Raw genomic sequence first — 18,650 nt, 5'->3', positions numbered from 1 at the left:
AATCTATTCCTTAAGTAATGTTACGTTTCCTTACTCTATGTTCTAATTTGTTTATATTTCTTCCAGCAGCATGAACCGGGCACCTGCTTAGGAGTCAGTTCCGATGCTGATTCTGGTTCCTCGGCAGGGCACTAGGCAGACTACATATCCTTTCCGGGCCTCAGTTTCCTCATCCGTAAAACGGAGGTAATAGTACCCAACTCAAAAAGCCCCCGTGATCTTAAGCCACTTATTTTTCTCCAGATTACACCATTTAAGATACTTTGGGAGAATTTAAACATTTAAATGAAGAGTAGGAGAGGGAAATTACCTAAGTGCCAAGTATTAGGAATGGCAAAAAGCAAATTGGAATTGGTGGCGGCTATTTGTCTTCATCTTTGGAGAAAACCCTAGACAGGTGAGCTCAGTTCACATTTGGGCAATGTTGCCCTGAACGTGCCCATTTACAAGAAAAACTAGAACGTTGGTTAGTGTCAAATCCAGAGCCTGGGAAGGTGACCTCCTGTGGGTACGTTGGAGAGCCTGGAGAAATGGGGGCTTTGTGGTTAAAAGGACATCAGTTCCAAACCAGGCCAAGCCAGTTACTGAGCCTGTGATGTCTCGTGTCCTCTCTTCCCCGTCAGTAAAATGTGTGTAATGATTCCTGCTTTGTCATCTTCCAGAGCTTTTACTGTGAGCTACAAATGTAACAGGTGATATGAAATCCCCTATTTTATGGCTAATTAGCTAATGAGTTTGAGTGTTTCTGTGGCCTTCCGTCCTCTTACCCCTCCCCCAACACTAGATTCATCTTCTATTTAAAAACAAAAACAAAAAAAAAGCACCATCAGTTCTAAGACATTTCACTTTATTTAAAAGAAGCCAATATACAGGATATAAAGGGCATGATATTTACAACAGTACAGTAAACAGGTTGGTTTCCGGTAGGATCAGTAGTCTTTCCGTGAGTATAAATCCCCCCCTTCCCTGTGATGCTAGACCCAGCTGGCAGACAACAGCAACGGTGAGGCAGGATGGAATCATGGGGTATAAACTCTCCCTGGATGGGGCTAAAAATCAGGTAGATGCAAAAACGTCCACAAGGGGTCTTGCAGGGAAGGGCTTTGCCTCGTTTCTTTGAGGGCTTGGGAGGGAGGGGTCTTGGTGAGGGATTTGCCCAGAACTAACACACAGCCCACCCTGAGCCTGGAAATCATCCATTCATAGAAAATTCCCTTCCAGAGAGAATCTGGCTTTACCTGCACCCACCCATTCCCCTCCAGACTCCCCACTCCAGGAGAGAGCTCTTCTAGAGCCAGAGCTTGGTGTCTCAAGGGGGAAGACCCCTGTCCTAGGAAACCCCCAGCACCCTGATCCCTCCCCCCCAGGCCCTGGGGGGCACACGGCAAGGACTGCAGCCCAGGCTTGGCCTGGAGTAGACACAGCCAGGGCTGGGCTATGAGCATCTTACGCCATTTCCACTCCTGCTCCAGCTGCCTGACCACCTGAGACCCACGAAGGCCCAGGCTTTAAGGAAGTCGTGTGCTCCCACTGTTACCCAATGCTCTGCTGCCTCCCAACCCTCTCCCAACGCAACTGGGTTGGAAATGGATCTCGGCAGACCAGAGTCAGAGTAACTAATTAATCAGAGCCTACCCCCAGAGCCCAGCTTGTTCCCTCCCTAATGTACCTTGTCCCTTCCCCCACCCACCACATTTCTGAATTTCCTGCAGCCCACCCGCCCCCCTCAGATCCTCGCCCCAAGACCCCAAGGAGCTGAGGGGTCAGAGGAGAGGAGAATGGGGTGAAGTGGGACCTACACGCTGCTGAAGCGGCTCATGGGTGTGGATGACGAAAAGTGAGGACAGAAGACGAGGCCAGGGGACAGGAATGGGTTCCATTCAATCCAGCAACAACACGCACCATGTCTCGTCCACAGGAAAATGCTGGGCTACCACAACTACCTACCCTAGATTAAAAAACCCTTCCTTTCATAAAAATAGATGAGAGTCTCTTGCTTTATAAATAGATTACATTTAGCTTAAGTTACATCTTATATTCTCCCCCACCCCACCCCCTCTCCTCCCATTCCAAGCGTAAGTGGTTTAATTCTCCCTAGGTCATCTGAGCTCTACCCACAGAGTTAGTCCATGATGGATTTGGCCCTTCAGGGACCTCAAGACATTTTCTCAAGACAAGAAAGAAAAATGTGTTCATTTGCCAATAATTTTTTTCTCTGTTTGGAGTCTCAGAGGAGTGAGAGAGAGAGAGAGAGAGTGTGTGTGTGTGTGTGTGTGTGTGTATTTCACAACCAACCAGGGAGCCAAAAGGATGCTAGTCTTCCTATCCCTCCCCAATCCTCTGTTTGTATAAAACCCCCAAAAATAGGAGACAGAGGGCAGCGCAGGAGAGCCCATCTGAGAACAATTCTAAAATACCAGTGTCAATATGACACTGGGCTTAGAAATAGAAAGTCAAAATTAAGTATTTACAGCTTTACAAAGGATGGACCAATTCGTCCCAGCTAGGACTGGTGCTGCCCCAGCGAGCGTTGGGGTCTTTCTTGGCAAGCTGTGGGCTCATGGTGAAGGGACAAGCAGGGCCCACTGACATTAACTGAAAAAAGCATGTGGTGGAGAGGCAAGCAGGCAGGCAGGCCGAACCCAGGAACCAGCCCAGGAGGCAGGCCCATCACACTCTGGCTTTCTCTCTCCCACACACCTGCCCCAAGTCCTCACTCCCAAGAGGAGAGCAGACATTAAAAGCCAGCTGGAAGGGACTCTCAGGCCAGGATCTCTTTCTGGCTCCTGCAGTTTTCAAACTCCCTAGAGTACCCTAGTCCTCAAAGACAAATCACCTATGTATACAAGGAGGGAAGTAAAAATAATACCGCCGGACACCCATCACCACAGTAACCTTAGTTACTCCAATGCTAACACTGCTGCCTTACAGTCTTAAGTCTAAAGATATATCTGTCACCCTCCCACCACCTTGGGGAACAACCCAGGGCTGGCTTCCACGCTGCCCACGAAACTCCCACACCACATTGTCCAAAGCCTCCCTCAGCCCTGGACGGAGGAGACCCACGAGGGTGGATGTTTTCCTGCCCTCGAGGAAACGGAAAATCTTTTTAGCAGCTGAGGTCCAAGCCCAACTGGCTCTGATAACCTTTGGTTAAAATAAAAATTCAACAACAATAACAACAAGAATCAGGTATGTTTGAACCCTGTAACCTTTAGAACAAGGGTCAGTGAGGAGAGAGAAGGGCCATCTCTCTTCCAAAACCATCGTCCCTCCAAGTACCTGCCAAAGGGAACTGTTTGGCTAACAAGAGATGCTGACTATGGAAGCGTCACATCCAGACTGCCGCAGGGGACCCGTGGGAGGTGCCCGCAGCAAAAGAAAACAAAGGAAAAAACTCATGACGAAGGCCACCAAATCGTGATAAATTACATCACACGTAGTCAGTCACTAACACATTCTCACACTCTCTCTCTACATATATCTATTATGTACAGTATTTTTAAGACTGTAACACAGGTGGGGGAAACAGAAAAGAGAGAAGAGCCTTAAAGGCCATGGACCCCTGGGGACCACAATCCCAGTGAAACCCAGAGCCCCCTCCTTCTGCCTCCAGGCAAGGCAGAGGGACCCAAGTTCTAGTCCTTGGGCACATTTTGCTACCTTGACCACTAGAGGGAGTTCCTGGGACAACAAAAAATTAAAATTGGCAACAGACCCACTGCAGTAGGTATGAAAAGAGGGTTAAAAAATAATAATAAAGCAAAGCCTGCTCAGCTGGCTCCAAGCTGAGATTTGGAAGCGGGAGGGTTGCCACACAGTGCCCTTCAACGCAGGCCCACTCAAGCCATTCAAGTCTTGGGGGATGCTGGCTCAGATCAATACCCCGACTGGCCAGTCGAGAGAATTGCTGAGAGAGGCTTGCGTGTGTCCAGGAGCAGAAAGAGGATGGCCCTCACTCCAGCTCCTGCACTGCCAGCAGCCCACCCGGCCTCTCTCCTGCCAGCAGCCAGAAGCAGGCAACTGCCGGACAGTCCTAACCCAAGGCGGGTAGAAAGGAGCAGAGACCAGGCCTGGCTCCTTCAGACTTTCTCACAGAGAAATTACAGATCTCTAAGCCTCTATTGTTGGCTGGCGAGGGAGGGAAGAACATCAAGTTACCAGGGCAATAAAGGATCCCTCCGCCCCCGCCCTGAACCCAGAGGTCCGGAAGGCAGCAAGCGGTCAGGCAGGCCAGTGCCTTGCGGGAACCCCGGCCTCATGACCAACCTTGGCCAAACCCACACTACCCAATCAGTGCTGCAACACAGATCACCCTAACCCCGGCCTCCCTCCCAGCTCCAGGGGGAAGCCAGGAGCCCAGGAGATGTCCTGCCTTCCACAATGATATAAGGCAATCTGCTTTTGTTGTTTGTTTTGTTTTTTGCATAGTAGTTTAAACACAGTGAGCCTCCGCCTTCCCCTCACAGTGCCTTGTCCCTTCAACTTTGCCACTCGATCCCCCAAAAAATTAAGATGTGTCTTCCTTCCCTTCCTTCCACTTTTCTCTCCTTCAGGGAGCGAGAAAACTGGGGTGGTCCCTACCCAGGCCTAGAAAGCTCACAGAGGCAAGCGGCTCCTTCCTGGGGGTTGGCAGAGCACCCCAAGCCCCAGGCCAGTCTGGGCTGGCTCAGGAGGAAGGGAGGGCATAGCCCATGGCCAATCAGAGGAGCAGGTGGGACGGACGGCAGAAACCACATTACACCTCGGCCAGTTGGCCCGGCCCTCAGCTTAGAGTTCTGTATAAAAACACCTGCTAGGAATAATTCTTTGGAGCTCAAAGTGGCTCAGCTTAAGGGAGAAGGCACAGTTAACACTGCAAAGTCCGCACAGAAGTCTGCATTTGTAATGTGGAGAACAATAGAAATTGACAGCACCATTCCTTGGGTGGGTGGGGGATGGAGACGGGGCACCCGTTGGTGGTGTGGAAGGAAGGAAGGAAGCAGCAGTCCCTCGGGGCCTCCAGAGAAGGGAGGGCAGAGAAAGTCTGTGTGGTGCGGCTTCGAACCCCACTCCGAGGGGCCTTCCTGGCCCCGTGAGGAGAGGTGGCAGGGCCCCATTACCAAGACCACCAGGCTCGCAGGGCCTCAGTCATCAGCTGACCATGGGCTCCACATCCGCCTCCCGCTCGAACTCATCCTGGATCTCATCTGTACTTCCTGAGTCGCTGCTGGCCACGGAGCTGGGGGACGGTGAATTCCTGAGAAGCACAAGAGAGTGGGGAAATTCAGAGAGCAGCCCTGGGCCTCTGAAGGGTCAAGGAGTGGGAAGGCTGAGCTGCCACTTCTATAAGATCTACTCTCAGAGGGGCCTGGTCCTGAGCTCCTGCCTCACTCAGCTATCCTTAAGATCCTTTAAACTCATGAGGTAACCCCCTGCACCAGCCCCTACTTGGTCTGGCTGTGTTGGCTTCTCTAGGAAGAAAGCCCCTTGGGAGCTGGACCATGGATCAAGTTTGGCTGTTACCCTCCAAGCACCTAACCCAGGTCTGGGCACATAGTAGGTGCTGAGTAAACCCTGAATGACTCAGAGCTCAAAAGGAGGCCATGCAGGATATGGTTAACATCACTGGGCTGCAGTTCTGATTCTATCTCAGATGAGCTGGGGTGGGGGTGGGGGAGCTTGGGCAAACCGTTTAACCTGCCTAAGCGCCTGCTCTTCTGTCTGAATAATGGAGATAACCACAGTGGGTTCTGGGGGTTCGAGGAGTTAAAGGTCTGAAAGGCAAGGCCACAGCCCTGCACACAGATCTGCCCCCCACAGAGCTGTCCCTCCCTCTCGTACGGTAATGCAGCAAAACAATGACAACGTATTTGTGCTGTGTGGCAGGCATTCTCCGCATATTAGCTCATTCTCAGCACGGCTGTCCTCCGACAAGGCTGTGTCCTTGAAGGCAGGGGCTCTGCTTTATGTGCCATGCCTGACACATGTCAGTCTCCTGGGGACAGGCCCTGGGTTGGAAGAGGATGCTATGGTTTGGCTATGTTCCCACCCAAATCGCATCTGGAATTGTAGTTCCCATAATCCCCACGTGTCATGAGAGGGACCAGTTAGAGATAATTGAATCGTGGGGGCAGTTTCCCCCATCCTGTTCTCATGATAGTGAGTTACTTCTCACGAGATCTGATGGTTTTATAAGGGGGGGTTCCCCTTTGCTAGGCACTCATTCTCTCCCCTGCCGCCCTGTGAAGAGGTGCCTTCTGCCATGACTATAAGTTTCCTGAGGCCTCCCCAGCCATGTGGAACGGTGAGTCAACGAAACCTCTTTCCTTTATAAATTACCCAGTCTCAGGCATTTTTTTTTTTTTGAGATGGGGTCTTGCTATGTTGCCCAAGCTAGCCGTGAACTCCTGGGCTCAAGCAATCCTCCCACCTCAGCCTCCCAAAGTGCTGGGATTACAGGTGTGAGCCACCACGCCCAGCCTCAGGCAGTTCTTTATAGCACCATGAGAACAGACTAACAGATGGGAAAGGAAGGGAAATCACTTCCTGTGAGCAAATGGGAGCATGCCCTGTCTGCCTCTGCTCCCCATTTCAGCAGAAAATGAGGCTTAAGCTCCTTGAGGGCAGGGGCTATACTTACTGGCCCCATCGTCTTGCACAGAGCAGGCCTTTGACAAGTATCTATTGAATCAACAAGGGGCAGGGTGGTGGTGGGACTTGCATGAGGTTAGATATGTAAGGCATCTGGCACATAGATGTGCTAATAGTCGCTGGATGGATGGATGGATGGATGGATGGATGGATGGATGGATGGACGGACGGACGGACAGACAGACGGACAGAGAGACAGGTTGGGAGCATGAAACATGGCTGAGTTGCAGCCTTGGGAATTCCCCTCCAAGGCCGCCATAGCTGAATCCCCTGGGAGGACGGGAGGATACCTGTCTGCAGAGCCTTTGATGAGCCGGCGGCAGGTCTCCATCTGCACATCCAGGCCTCGCTTCATGCTGCACATCTCCATGTATTCATGCAGGTGTCGGTTCATGTCACTTTTGGCTGTGGCCAGCTCGAGCTAGGAGGAACCAATGAGGAATAAGGGTGAGGGCAAGTCATCCTCATGGCAGAAGCCTCAACAACCTCTCCTCCTGGATTCCTCAGGGATGGTGCCATCAAGGCCACCACTGGACACCATGCCATCAGGACCCTGCCTCTGGACATCAACCTCCCTCACCCTCTGCTCTGTGCACATGGGTCCACGTCCCCTAGAACTCCTTCTGGCCAAAGGGGAATGGTTGCTTAGCAACCCCAGCAGCAGCCTGGCTCTGATGCACCCCACCCGGTTCTGAGAACTCAGCATCTCTGGGTTCCCTTATCCAGACCTGATTACAAAAATCCTGAAGGCTTTTTCATGTTTCTGACTCTTGTCCTCTATCAAGTGATACTTCCTCTAGGGAAGGAGCTGGGCTTCCCTTTCTCCTGCATAATAGCAATGACTGTCATTTATAGAAGTGATCACGTGCACAGCCTCTGGAGCCAGAGAGAATTATACTTCAATGCTGCTTCCTGGCCGCAAGGCCTTGGGCAAGTCACTTGGTCTCTTCCAACCTCTTCTCCTCCTCTGTAAAAGGGGTGCACGGTGCCTACTGCATAGGGTAGAGGTAAGGATACTGGGCGTACTCAGCACCTTGCGTCACTCACTATCACTCGAATGTCAGCTCTGTGATTATTATGGGATCATCATCTCAGCTACATATATTCTTTTTAATTCTCTGAGGCAGGCAAAGATCACCACCCCCATCTGACAGATTAGGAAACTGAGGCCCTAAGAAAGATGTTACCCGCCCCTGAGGCCTCCTGACTCCCGATCCTGCACCTGCCCCACTCTACCAGCCCCTGCCCATGACACATGGGCATTTGATCGCCAGGTTCTCAACCATGTGGACCTCAGGAGAGCCTCACGAGTGGGCTCCATGTCCCGAGCCCTTACCTCGATCTGACCTATCGTTTCCTGGTACTCCTTGTCTCTTGTCTTGAAGAAGGATTCGGTCTCGTGGATCAAGTTGCCCAAGTTTTCATCTTGCTGGGGAAATAGAACAAAGGGGACAGTTTATTTATTTATTTATTTATTTATTTATTTATTTATTTATTTATTTTTGAGACGGAGTCTCACTCTGTCACCCAGGCTAGAGTACAGAGGTACGATCTCGGCTCACTACAACCTCTGCCTCCTGAATTCAAGCGATTCTCCTGCCTCAGCCTCCCGAGTAGCTGGGATTACAGGTGCCCACCACCAGGCCTGGCTAATTTTTATATTTTTAGTAGAGATGGGATTTTGCCATATTGGTGAGGCTAGTCTCGAACTCCCGACCTCAGGTGATCCGCCCACCTCGGCCTCCCAAAGTGCTTGGATTACAGGCGTAAGCCACCGCACCCGGCCCAAAGGGGACAGTTTAGCTGGGTGGTGGGGGCTGTAGGAAAATAACAGGGATGAGGGACCATTGAAAGGAGGTGCCCCCTAGGCCCCTAGTCCTGGCCTTTGGGAAGCCAGGCGCTCGGCTTACCTCGCCCTGCAGGTCGATGGTCGGATTGCAGTTGGTGAAATCCTCCCAGAGCAGCAGCGTGTCTTCATTCTCTTCCCACGTCAGGCTGTCACAGTCGTCGTCAAAGTCAAAGGTCTCCCGCCTGTGGGGGTGACACTAGAGGGCATGACTGAACAGAAGGCAGGCTCCAGGGACCCATACAGGGGACAGAAAGGGGCAACTGCCCAGCGGGTACACAGCTTCAAGGCTGTCCTCAGGAAAGACAGGGGTAGTAAGCCAAAGGGGACATTCGCCTTATCCAAAAGGAGTTTAACTCTTTTAAAATGCAGAATGTATTTATGTATTGTTTGTACAATTAAAAATGTGTATTTTTTTGAATGTCAGGCTTTAATTAATTGGGACTAAAGATATTTTCCTCCAAGTCCAATCTTGCAATTTTCCTCATTCATTTAACAGCTATTTCTTGAGCCCCTAGTTTGAGTGAGATGCTCAATATAATATCATCTTCTCTGCAATTTGGAAAGGTTGGTATTATACCTATTTTACAGATGAAGAAATGGTGGCTCAGAAAGGATAACTCAACTGTCTGAAGCCACACAGCTAGCATGTAGCAGAAACAGGCTAGAATGCCAAATGTTTCTGTTTCCTACAGCTTTTTCCTCCCCATCAAGACACTCCCCAAGCACCCATTAGGTGCTGGGCACTGGACCAGCCACTAAGCATGCAGCAAAATGCAACGCCCTCAAAACAATTCCACCCTCAAAACAATCCTATGAGGTAAGCATAACTATCATTCCCATTTTGCAGGTGAGGAAACAGAGGGTCAGAGGGATTCAGTGGCCTTCTAGACCAATACATGCTGGAAATGAGATTTGAATTCAAAGCCTGGGAGATGTCAAGACCTCCCTATTGGCTAGAACTAGAAGTAGGTTGACCAACCAGGCAGGTTTGCCTGGGACTAAGGGGTTCCCAAGATGCTCCCAAAGTGCTTACCCCAAAGTGCTTACTCCCAAAGTGGTTACCCCAACTGGAGGAGACCTAAAGATCAGCTCATCCAACATACCCTTCTTTCCGAGGGGAAGGCTGAGTCTGTAGGAGTGAAATCACTTGACCCAGTGTATCGGTAGCACAGGACAGTGTGGACCCTGTCTCCAGACTGCCATCCCAGGGCTGTCCCCATTGCCTGCCCTCCCTCAACTCCTTCCTGGATCCTCCAGAGCAATGAGTGTTCCCAATGGACTGGGTTGGGGACTGGCCAGGTCCCAAGAAGGCTGTCTGGTGAAAAGCTGTCTCAAGCGCCCCCTGGAGTCAGGCCGGGCCTGCTCCCCTCCAAAAGCCATTCCCACAGGAGCCCATAGGTGGCTCCCCGAGTCCAGGGTCCTGAGCTGGTGGGGGCGGGTGCTGGAGAGGGCCATGTGGCCGGGAGCCACCAGGGTCCAGCGGTCACTGCATCACACACTAGATTCCTGACTTCACTTCCTTCCCAGCGTCTGGGATCTGAAGGAAACCCTAGCCGAGGGACACGAAGCTGGAAAGGACAGAAAGACCGGCAAGAGAAGGGACTCGGAAGAGGCCTCCACTTCACAAATCTGCAGAGTGGGGCTGAGGAGGAGCCTTGGCCCCAGCGGGGGAGAGCCACATGTTCCCCCTCTTCTCCTTGGTCTGAAGCCCAAACGACCGACTTGGATCAAAACAAAACACAACTGTAACACGGCTGCATTATTCAAACACTTCATCAGATCTGGCCAGGGGCAGCCTGGCTAGGGTCCTGCCCACAGCTGGTGGAGATGTCCATGTGAAAGGCCCAGGGCCCCCTGCCTGGGGTGGGGTCAGGGCGGCCCACACAGAACTGCAGAATGGGGGTGGGGGGTGATCAAAGTGATCAGAGGTTTCGTTGTTTGTTTTAACTTAGGTAACTTTACAATCAGCTAAATCTAATTCTATACTGAACCCAATTTAGCTCTATCAACACTGAGGTGCCCACTCCTGCAGCCAGTCTCACCTGACTTGGATCTGAATGCTCTTTCTACATACTGGAGCCTTTGCCCATGGGGCCCCCTGGCTTCCACTCTGATCTGTCTCCTTTTGTAGCTCACCCCATTCCTGGTCAGCTTAACAATGCCCTGGGGACTTTATAAAAGCAGGGGCAACAATTTCTTCAGATAAGTCCTTTAATTTAACCACATGGACCCAGCCTGGGATCTCCGGGGCATACAGTCCTGTCTTAGGCTCAGAAATGCCCAGGGCAATGTTCAGAAAACCTAGACCCAACCACTGGTTCTTTCCAAAGCCCCTATTGGCCGGGTGCAGTGGCTCATGCCTGTAATTCCAGGACTTTGGGAGGCCGAGGTGGGCAGATCACTTGAGGCCAGGAGTTTGAGACTAGCCTGGGCAACATGGTAAAACCCAGTCCCTACTACAAAAATACAAAAAAAAAAATTAGCTGGGTGTGGTTGTGCATGCCTGTAGTCTCAGCTACTTCGGAGACTGAGGCAGGAGAATTGCTTGAACCCGGGAGGTGGAAGCTGCAGTGAGCTGAGATCGCACCACCACACTCCAGCCTGGGCAACAGAGCAAGGTTCCATCTCAAAAAAAAAAAGCCCTTCTTGGCAGGCAGCAAAAGATGAGACTATGAGATGGGGGGGGGGGGGTGGTAACCAAAAGAGGAATCAAGAATCTAGGGGTCTCCTTATCACCCTTAAATAGCAATCCCCCAAAATACAGCTCCCATCTCAGTTCTGTTTCAAGGGAATGGCAGGTCCAGGAAGTATCAGGCAAAAGAGTTCCTGTCCCCACCCAGTTCCAACCCTGCCCCGGCCTCCTGTCTACCTTAAAAGTCAGCCTAGAATAGGGACAGAAGAGAGAATTCTCTTCCAAGCATGGCATGGGGGACAAAGCACTGGACCAAGAGTTGGGGGCCTGGCTCTGTGTGCCCCTCTGAGCCCATTCTCTCATCTGTACAATGAAGGGGCTGGGCAGAGTGAGCTCTGGACTATGGAATTCTGAGCCAGCCTCAGAGCTCTGCAGGGAGGTTAGGAGAGCCTGTGCCCCAGGCTTTTCAAACAAATGATGTCAAAGGCATCTGCTAGAAGGAGCATGCCCTCTCTGGGGGGGTTCTGGGAGGTGGCAGAGCCTCCCAGAGCTCTGATTGGTAGCATTTGCCGATTTCCTGCAATGGCAAATTTTAAGGTACTAATACGACATCACTCTGCCTGGAGTGGGTATAGCAGCTTCTAAGAGCTGGCACCAGCAGGCTCACCCACCACTGACCATACCCAGCCCAGACCCTGCCACCACCCCAAGCGGCATTTCCTACTGAAAGCGCACTAGCGTGGGAGGTGGCCTGGCTCTGAATCCCAGCTCAGCCACATACTAGCTGAGTGGTGTTGCCCAAGTCCCTTCTCTCAGAGTCTGTTTCCCTGTCTACAAAAGGGGAGTGATACCCCATCTCCTAGGTTGGGCATCTGGAGTGAGCAAAGTGACATTTGTGAAGCCCCCTCCAAGTGAATATCAGGAGCCATTTCTGCAAGCCGTGCAGTCAACACAGCCAGCCCACCAAGGGCAAACGAGTGCAGGTGGGTCTGGCTAAGGTCTGCTCAAGAATGGCCCACAGGCTAGGTGCGGTAGCTCACGCCAGTAATCCCAGCACTTTGGGAGGCTGAGGTAGGCAGAGCACTGGAGGTCAGGAGTTCGAGACCAGCCTGGCCAACATGGTAAATCCCTGCCTCTACTAAGAATGCAAAAATTAGCCAGGCATCATGGTGCATGCCTGGGATTCCAGCTACTTGGGAGGCTGAGGCAGGAGAAACACTGGAACCCAGGAGGCAGAGGCTGCAGTGAGCCGAGATCTGGCCACTATACTCCAGTCTGGGTGACAGAGTGAGACTCTGTCTCAAAAAAAAAAAAAAGAAAAAAATAGCCTACAAATAAGATCACTTCTGCCATTGCCCCTTCTGGGTTCATGACATCCTCAGACACAGACATGTCTACACATGACCAGAGAGGGGACAGCCCAGCCCCTGTATCTCATGGGCAAGAACACCCCTTCTCCCACCGCTTTTTTGGAGGAAGCTTTCAAAGGAAAGGCAGGAGAATGGCAGACAGGGAACATAAAGGATGCTGGCGAATGGAAGAGTATGTGCCTGTCCAGATTCAGCAGCTGCCATCCAGCCCTGTCAACTGTGCCCCAGGCTCAGCAATGCCTGACCTCCTCGAGCTTCCAAGAGAGGCTGAACATATGAAATTTCCCAAATTACAAATGTTGAAAATGAATCTTGGCTGGGTACAGTGGTTCACGCCTGTAATCCCAGCACTTTGGGAGGCCAAGGCAAGAGCATCGCTTGAGCTCAGGAATTTGAGACCAGCCTGGGCAACACAGTAAGACCCTGTCTCTACAAAAAAATTTAAAAATTAGCTGGGCATGGTGGTACATGCCTGTGCTTCCAACTACTTGGGAGGCTGAGATGAAAGGATCCCTAAACCCAAGAGGTTGAGGCTGCAGTGAGCTGTGACCGTGCCGCTGCACTCCAGCCTCCAGCCTGGGTGACAAAGTGAGACCCTGTCTCAAAAAAAAGGAAATGAATCCAAATTCTTCCAGTGCTGCGAGCTACTCTCAGCCCAAGCCTCCCATTCACCGCCCCTGCCCAAGCAATCCGGGGAAACGGAGAGTGTGCGGGCCACGGGGATACTCACAGCTGGTTAAACATGCGCTTCATCTCATCAGTGATGTTCATGGAGCCGACCTCATCGTCTGAGAACCGGTTCACCTCCCCGTCCTGTTCGGAGATGTCATCATCGGAAGCCACCTTACGCTCTTTCTTTTTGGGGACCACCTGAACCGGAAAGGAAGCAATCAAGGTAACTGGGGGGGCTCGGCTAGGATGGAGGGTAGGGGTGAACTGGGAAGGGAGCCGGCATCTCACAGGATGATGAGCGTGACTGGGGCTGGCCAGTGCCAGGAAAGGTGCAGGTCCTCTAAGAAGCAGGCTGCGTTAGCAGGAAGCGCGAGGTGGGAGACATGCAGGGGGACACAGACGGCCTGGACTCTTCCCTGCCCTGGGCGGCCTGGTGGGTGCGCCGGCTCAGCTCGCCCTTTTACCACAGAAGCAGCCCCACAGTTTGGGGAGAGGAGCAGGCCAGACCAGGACACAGAGTCGCCTGGGATATCTCAGAGCCAGCCAGAGAGACGGAGAACCCCTGACAAAGGCCACACGGCCCCATGCTGCCCAGAGCCCTCCTGCTCACATGCAAAGGCAAAGGACAGACGGCCCAAGGTTCACCGAAAGCTTCCACTCCAAGCAGACAAGCCACGAGCAAACGAAGGCTGCATTGGCCTCCCCTGCTTCCCGGCAGAGGGACAGCAAGAAGGCATGGAGGTGGAGACAGGGCCCCAGGGAGGCCCGGATCTGGCCCAGCGACGTCAAAGTCACACACACAGAGCGACAACACACCGTATTGCCCTGGGCTCAAGCAAAAGCCAAACCACAACCCGAAACTCAAGAAGCAGCCTTCGGAGAATGACATGTGCCTCATTCGGCTGGACTGGCCCCCCAAGCCCTCTCCGGAAGACAGCCTCACTGGCGCTAACCTGATCGCCGTCTCTCGGGGGCACCCACACTTGCACGTTAGGTCGGGGGGGTATCGAGAGCCTCTTTGGGGGGGAATGAAAAATAGTCAAAGGCCAACAGCTCCTCTTCTGAACTCTGAGGCCCCTCTACCAGAGCTCAGGCCAGCTCCCCCAGTTCTCCCCATAACCTGGCCAGGGTTCCCCAACCGTGGGGATGATGCCCAGTTCTGGCACCCAAAGGAAGGGGCAGGAAGCGGGGCAGTGGGTACAGTGTGGGCTGGTGAACCAAGCCCTGGAGGGGCAGGAGACTGATTTCTGCCACTTCCTTCCTTGAGCATAGCACATCACCCTCTGGGCCTCGGTCTCCCCAGCCATAGGATGAAGCAGTCAGACGAGCCTATGAGTCCACGGGTGCCTGATTCTACGTTTTCCTGGGGAGGCCACAGGGTCGGGTAGTGCTACCTCTCGGGGAAGGGGAGGGAGTGAGTGGGATGTGGAGGGAAACGGGTTGGCCGGGCAGGGGTGGAGGCCAGGGCTGCTCTGGGAGAGTGGGGGGTTGGCTGGTGAGCAGGGCAGCCCTAGTCACCTGGAAGATCTTGGACACGTCTTCCGAGTTCCGCTGCTGTGCGACATCGCACAGCTTGGCCGTGATATCGATTCGGCGGCAGATGTCCATGTCCACCTTCATGGCCTTTTCTTGGATCTTTGTGTCCAGGTCTGTCATGGGCTGCAGGGAGGACAGCAGGGTTTACATGAGCGAGGGATGGAGCAAGCTTGGGGGGCTGGGCAGAGAGGTGGGGAGACCCCTAGGTGTCAGCAGGGGTGGTGCGGGGAGGCCTCCAGAGTCCGAGGGTGCCTTGGGCTTTTCCGTGGAGTGGAGGGCTGCGGCGGCGCTGCTCAGGGTGGGATGGGGTTGGGGCCTTGGGAGTCAGGGGCCAGTGTGACGCCGTGTGTGCTGCTCTCCCTAAGGGCTGGAAGGCATCCTCTCAGCAGACACAGGGTCCGTGTTCACTTTGTTAGAGCGAAGAAAAAAGACAACTCCCGCTGGAGAAAGACAGCCCTTCTTTTCCCACCTGCACACCCCACCTGTCCCCCACACAGGCAGCTCTCTCTCCTGGATGCCTCCCACACCCAGCAGTGGGAGTTATTGAGGACCACAGGGTTGATCCCCTTGGACACAAGTGAGAGGGAGCCCAGTGGCCTCCAACTAAGGTCCTGGGAGGCTTCTACCAACCACACCCAGCTTCACGCCCCTCCACACCAGGAGCCACGCCAGGCTCAGTCACCCATGTTCTGGCCCCTTCTGCCTTCTGGTGGGGTCTCCCCCTGTACTGCCCACTGTTTGAAGGGGGAGGAGACCTGGGTCCCCAGCAGCAAGGAGCCCTTTGCTGCCAACAGCTCCCCCCATCCACGGATACTCAGAGGGGCCCCAGATTGTCAAAAAGACACACACAATGGCCTTTCCTGACCTCATGGAGCAACCCTGCCGAAGGCCACTGGGCCTGCGAGTCTCTCAGGCCCGCACAGACCAGACAGCACCCGGCCCAACCTGCCAGACGCCCCGCTGCGCCCAGACACCGAGGCCTGCCCTCATCAAGGCGAGCTGGGAAGGAATGGGAGCAAACACACACAGACCATCAGGGGAGCCCAGGGGAGGGCAGGATGGGTTAAGCGGCAGATTAATGCATCTCTACTCAGACCGAGGGAAGCAGAAGTGGGGAGGGGGCGGGAGGAGGGTGCCTGGTCTCCGATGCATCCAATGCATCCGTCATCCTCATGGTCAAACACAGCCAGCCAGGATTCTAACTAGAAGCCGAGCTCCGGAGCCTCGGAGGGAATGAAGCATTTTGCATGATGGGTGTGGGGGAGGTCATGACACCCAGGGGCGGCGGGCGGCACTTACGTCACTCATAAGCCCCTTAAACACCACCAGCTCGGCCTTGAGCCGCTCGATCTTCTCATTCATCTCCTCCTGGATGGCATCAGCCTCCTGTGCCGCCTGTGGGGACGGAGATGGGGAGGCTTCAGAGGGGCCGGGACCTCTGGGGATAGGAGGGTCTAGACACCTGAGTCCAGAGCCCTAGGCACCCGATGTCCACCCCAGCTGGGCACCTGCAGCCAGGGAAGGGGCACCAAGGACCTCATCCCAGCCTGGCTTCCCACTGAACACTGTTGACTGCTAGAACACTTTTCAAAGGATTATCTATTATATGGGAAAATCCATGGACGGTATTAAAAGAGCAGGTTAATTAACAAGCAATCCTATTACATTAAAAATATGAGATTAATCCATGTGAAACTGCCAGTATTGGGCCATCTCTGCTTTCAAAAATGACAATGTCATGTGTGTGGACCTAACATGTGTCTGAAGAGCGTGGGTGTGTGTCCGCACAGACAAGATCGGAAGGTCACACGCCAGTTTTTCAATTGTGGAAGGGGGAACTGGAAATAATTTTTATTTTTGGGCTTTTCTATAGTTCCCACATATTTGACGATGAACCCATTAAATTTATAAAGAAAAAAGCACTTTCGTTATAAAAGAAAGGGAGATATTCAACCTTTTCCTTCTACGCATTGACAATTATCTTAATCTGTCTCTAACTTTCTTAGACGATAAATGCTTTCAGTATCAGAACGCAATTTCTGGACATTTTTGGAAGAACTTTTCATGCCTTCTCATGGGGTTGCTACTCTTGTTCCCATTTGTCAGAGAGGAAAATAGAGGCTGAGAAGATGAAGTTTGCTGCCCAGGTTACACCGCAGTTGGGGGAGTTGCAGAGCCCAGAATGCAGAGATTCCAGCTAGAGCAGCAAGAGGAATGTTCCCAAATGCCCACCACGGAGAGCCTGCTCAGGCTGGGAGCCCACCTGCGACATGCCCACCTGCCCTCTCTAAGGCCTTCAGCCCCAACCGAGGGCACCCTTCTTGCTTGGAGGCTTACAAACCACATAGTCCAAGCCTCAGGTGGGGAGACAGTGACTGGTGAGAAGGGTCGCTGGTCCCAGGTCATACAGCAGCTAGGACTTGCACCCCAGGACCTGGACCCAGGCTTCTCAACCCCTGCATCAGAGCTCTTGTGCAACACTGTGCTGGTCCATTCCTAGCTTCCAAGCAGAGGAAGTGGAAGGGATCTCTTGGCTCCATAAAGGAGAGACTGAGGCGGTAGGAGGTAACAGAGTAGGGGCTGTGCAAGAATTTCCTGGCTTTGCCACATGAAGACTGTGCCCCTTGGCCACATGGCTCTCTGGCGTGCCTCTCCTGGTCGGGATATCTGAGGGCTCTTACCTCCTGCAGCGTATCCACCATGGTCTGAAGGTTCATGCGCTTGGCGAGCTCCTCCTCCCATCTGCAAAAGCCAAGAGGAACAGGTGGTCAGAAGGTGAGTTCCCTGTGCCAGTCCAGCCCTCAGACACAACCCCAACACCCACCCAGGGCCTATCGTGAGCTGGGCAAGGAAGGCGCATTGGGGCATCCATCCCTGCCTGCCCTCTGGGAGCTCCCAGCCTAAGGGAGGTGGTGTGAGAGGACAGCCAGGCAGACGTATAACCAGAGTACCAGGTGGCAGTGACAAGTGCCACGTTAAGGTATGAGCCCAGCACTTCGTGAAGACAGAAGTGAGAGGGACCACCACCCTGCCTGCATGCAAACTGTAAAGTGCTGTGCAAGCACTGCTGCTCCTGTTGTTGCTGCAAGATGCAGTAGCAAAGCCAGTCCTTAGGAGCCAGGCTGCAGCCAGCTCCCCTCTCAGGCTGTTCTTTGCACTCACAAGAAACAAACTTTTATTGTGCTAAGCATTGCGATGCCCTACAGCCTACCCAAACCAACACAGATCTCTCCTGCGTAGGTGTTATCATTCCATTTTACAGATGTGGAAACCGAGGCTCGGAGAGGTTAAGTAAACGTCTTGCCCAAAGACACACAGCGAGTCAGCGGGTGGGGCTGTTTTATTACATTAAAACAAAACTCAATAAATACAGTTCCCACTGATTTAGCGTTTACTATGTTCCAAGACCTGTTGTTCCAAGGGCTTCCACACCACTACTTTGACATGCGTACTGCCCGAAGCTGAATAGGAAAAGCAGGAGGGGAGAAGGCAAAGGAGGGTTCAGTGGACCCCTGCCCTTAACTACAGGAAGGGGTGGGAGCAGTTCCCCGGGACTGGATGATAATACCAATTCCAGAACCACCTTCACTGAGACTTACTTTGTACCAGGCACTGTTCTACATGAAGTTAATTCAATCCTCGTAACGACCTATGGCGTAGGCACCGTCATTATCCCCAGGTGCAGAAAGCAAGGCCCGGAGGCACAAGCTGAACCCAAGGCCAGGGTGAGATAGTGTGGAGCTAGGACTGAAACCCAGGTAGGGACGCTCCAGACTGGTTGCTCAGAATCCCCTTGCGGAGCTCCTCATAGACCCAGAAACTGTCAAAGCCTGAAGGCCCTAACCCAGCTCCTCCAACAGAGTTCCTCCCTCCCTGGAGGAAGCTGGGGGCAGGTTCTTTCCCTCCTGGGATGTCTGTCCATCCTGGAACAGACAGAGGAGCTTCTCTCCTTCCTCAC

At 53.0% G+C, this 18,650-nt stretch overlaps 1 protein-coding gene across 2 annotated transcripts in view; it reads right to left on the bottom strand.

Moving 5' to 3' along the window:
- Positions 1-826: 826 nt before the first annotated feature.
- IFFO2 (intermediate filament family orphan 2) overlaps positions 827-18,650 on the bottom strand; it is a 51,755-nt gene continuing 33,931 nt past the window's right edge. Inside the window, exons 2-9 of one of the 2 annotated variants that reach the window (XM_054503868.2) lie at positions 17,374-17,434; positions 15,992-16,087; positions 14,675-14,815; positions 13,215-13,354; positions 8,544-8,664; positions 7,970-8,062; positions 6,924-7,054; positions 827-5,239 (exon numbers count right to left, since the gene is read on the bottom strand). In XM_054503868.2, coding sequence (XP_054359843.1) covers positions 5,134-5,239; positions 6,924-7,054; positions 7,970-8,062; positions 8,544-8,664; positions 13,215-13,354; positions 14,675-14,815; positions 15,992-16,087; positions 17,374-17,434 — 889 coding nt within the window. In that variant the 3' untranslated portion in view covers positions 827-5,133. The remainder of the gene's footprint in view (positions 5,240-6,923; positions 7,055-7,969; positions 8,063-8,543; positions 8,665-13,214; positions 13,355-14,674; positions 14,816-15,991; positions 16,088-17,373; positions 17,435-18,650) is intronic. The other variant, XM_054503878.2, reaches the window with a different exon arrangement.

This window comes from Pongo pygmaeus, chromosome 1, assembly GCF_028885625.2.
Source record: "Pongo pygmaeus isolate AG05252 chromosome 1, NHGRI_mPonPyg2-v2.0_pri, whole genome shotgun sequence".
Classification (NCBI taxonomy): Eukaryota; Metazoa; Chordata; class Mammalia; order Primates; family Hominidae; genus Pongo; species Pongo pygmaeus.
This window is presented reverse-complemented; position numbering and strand designations above follow the sequence as displayed.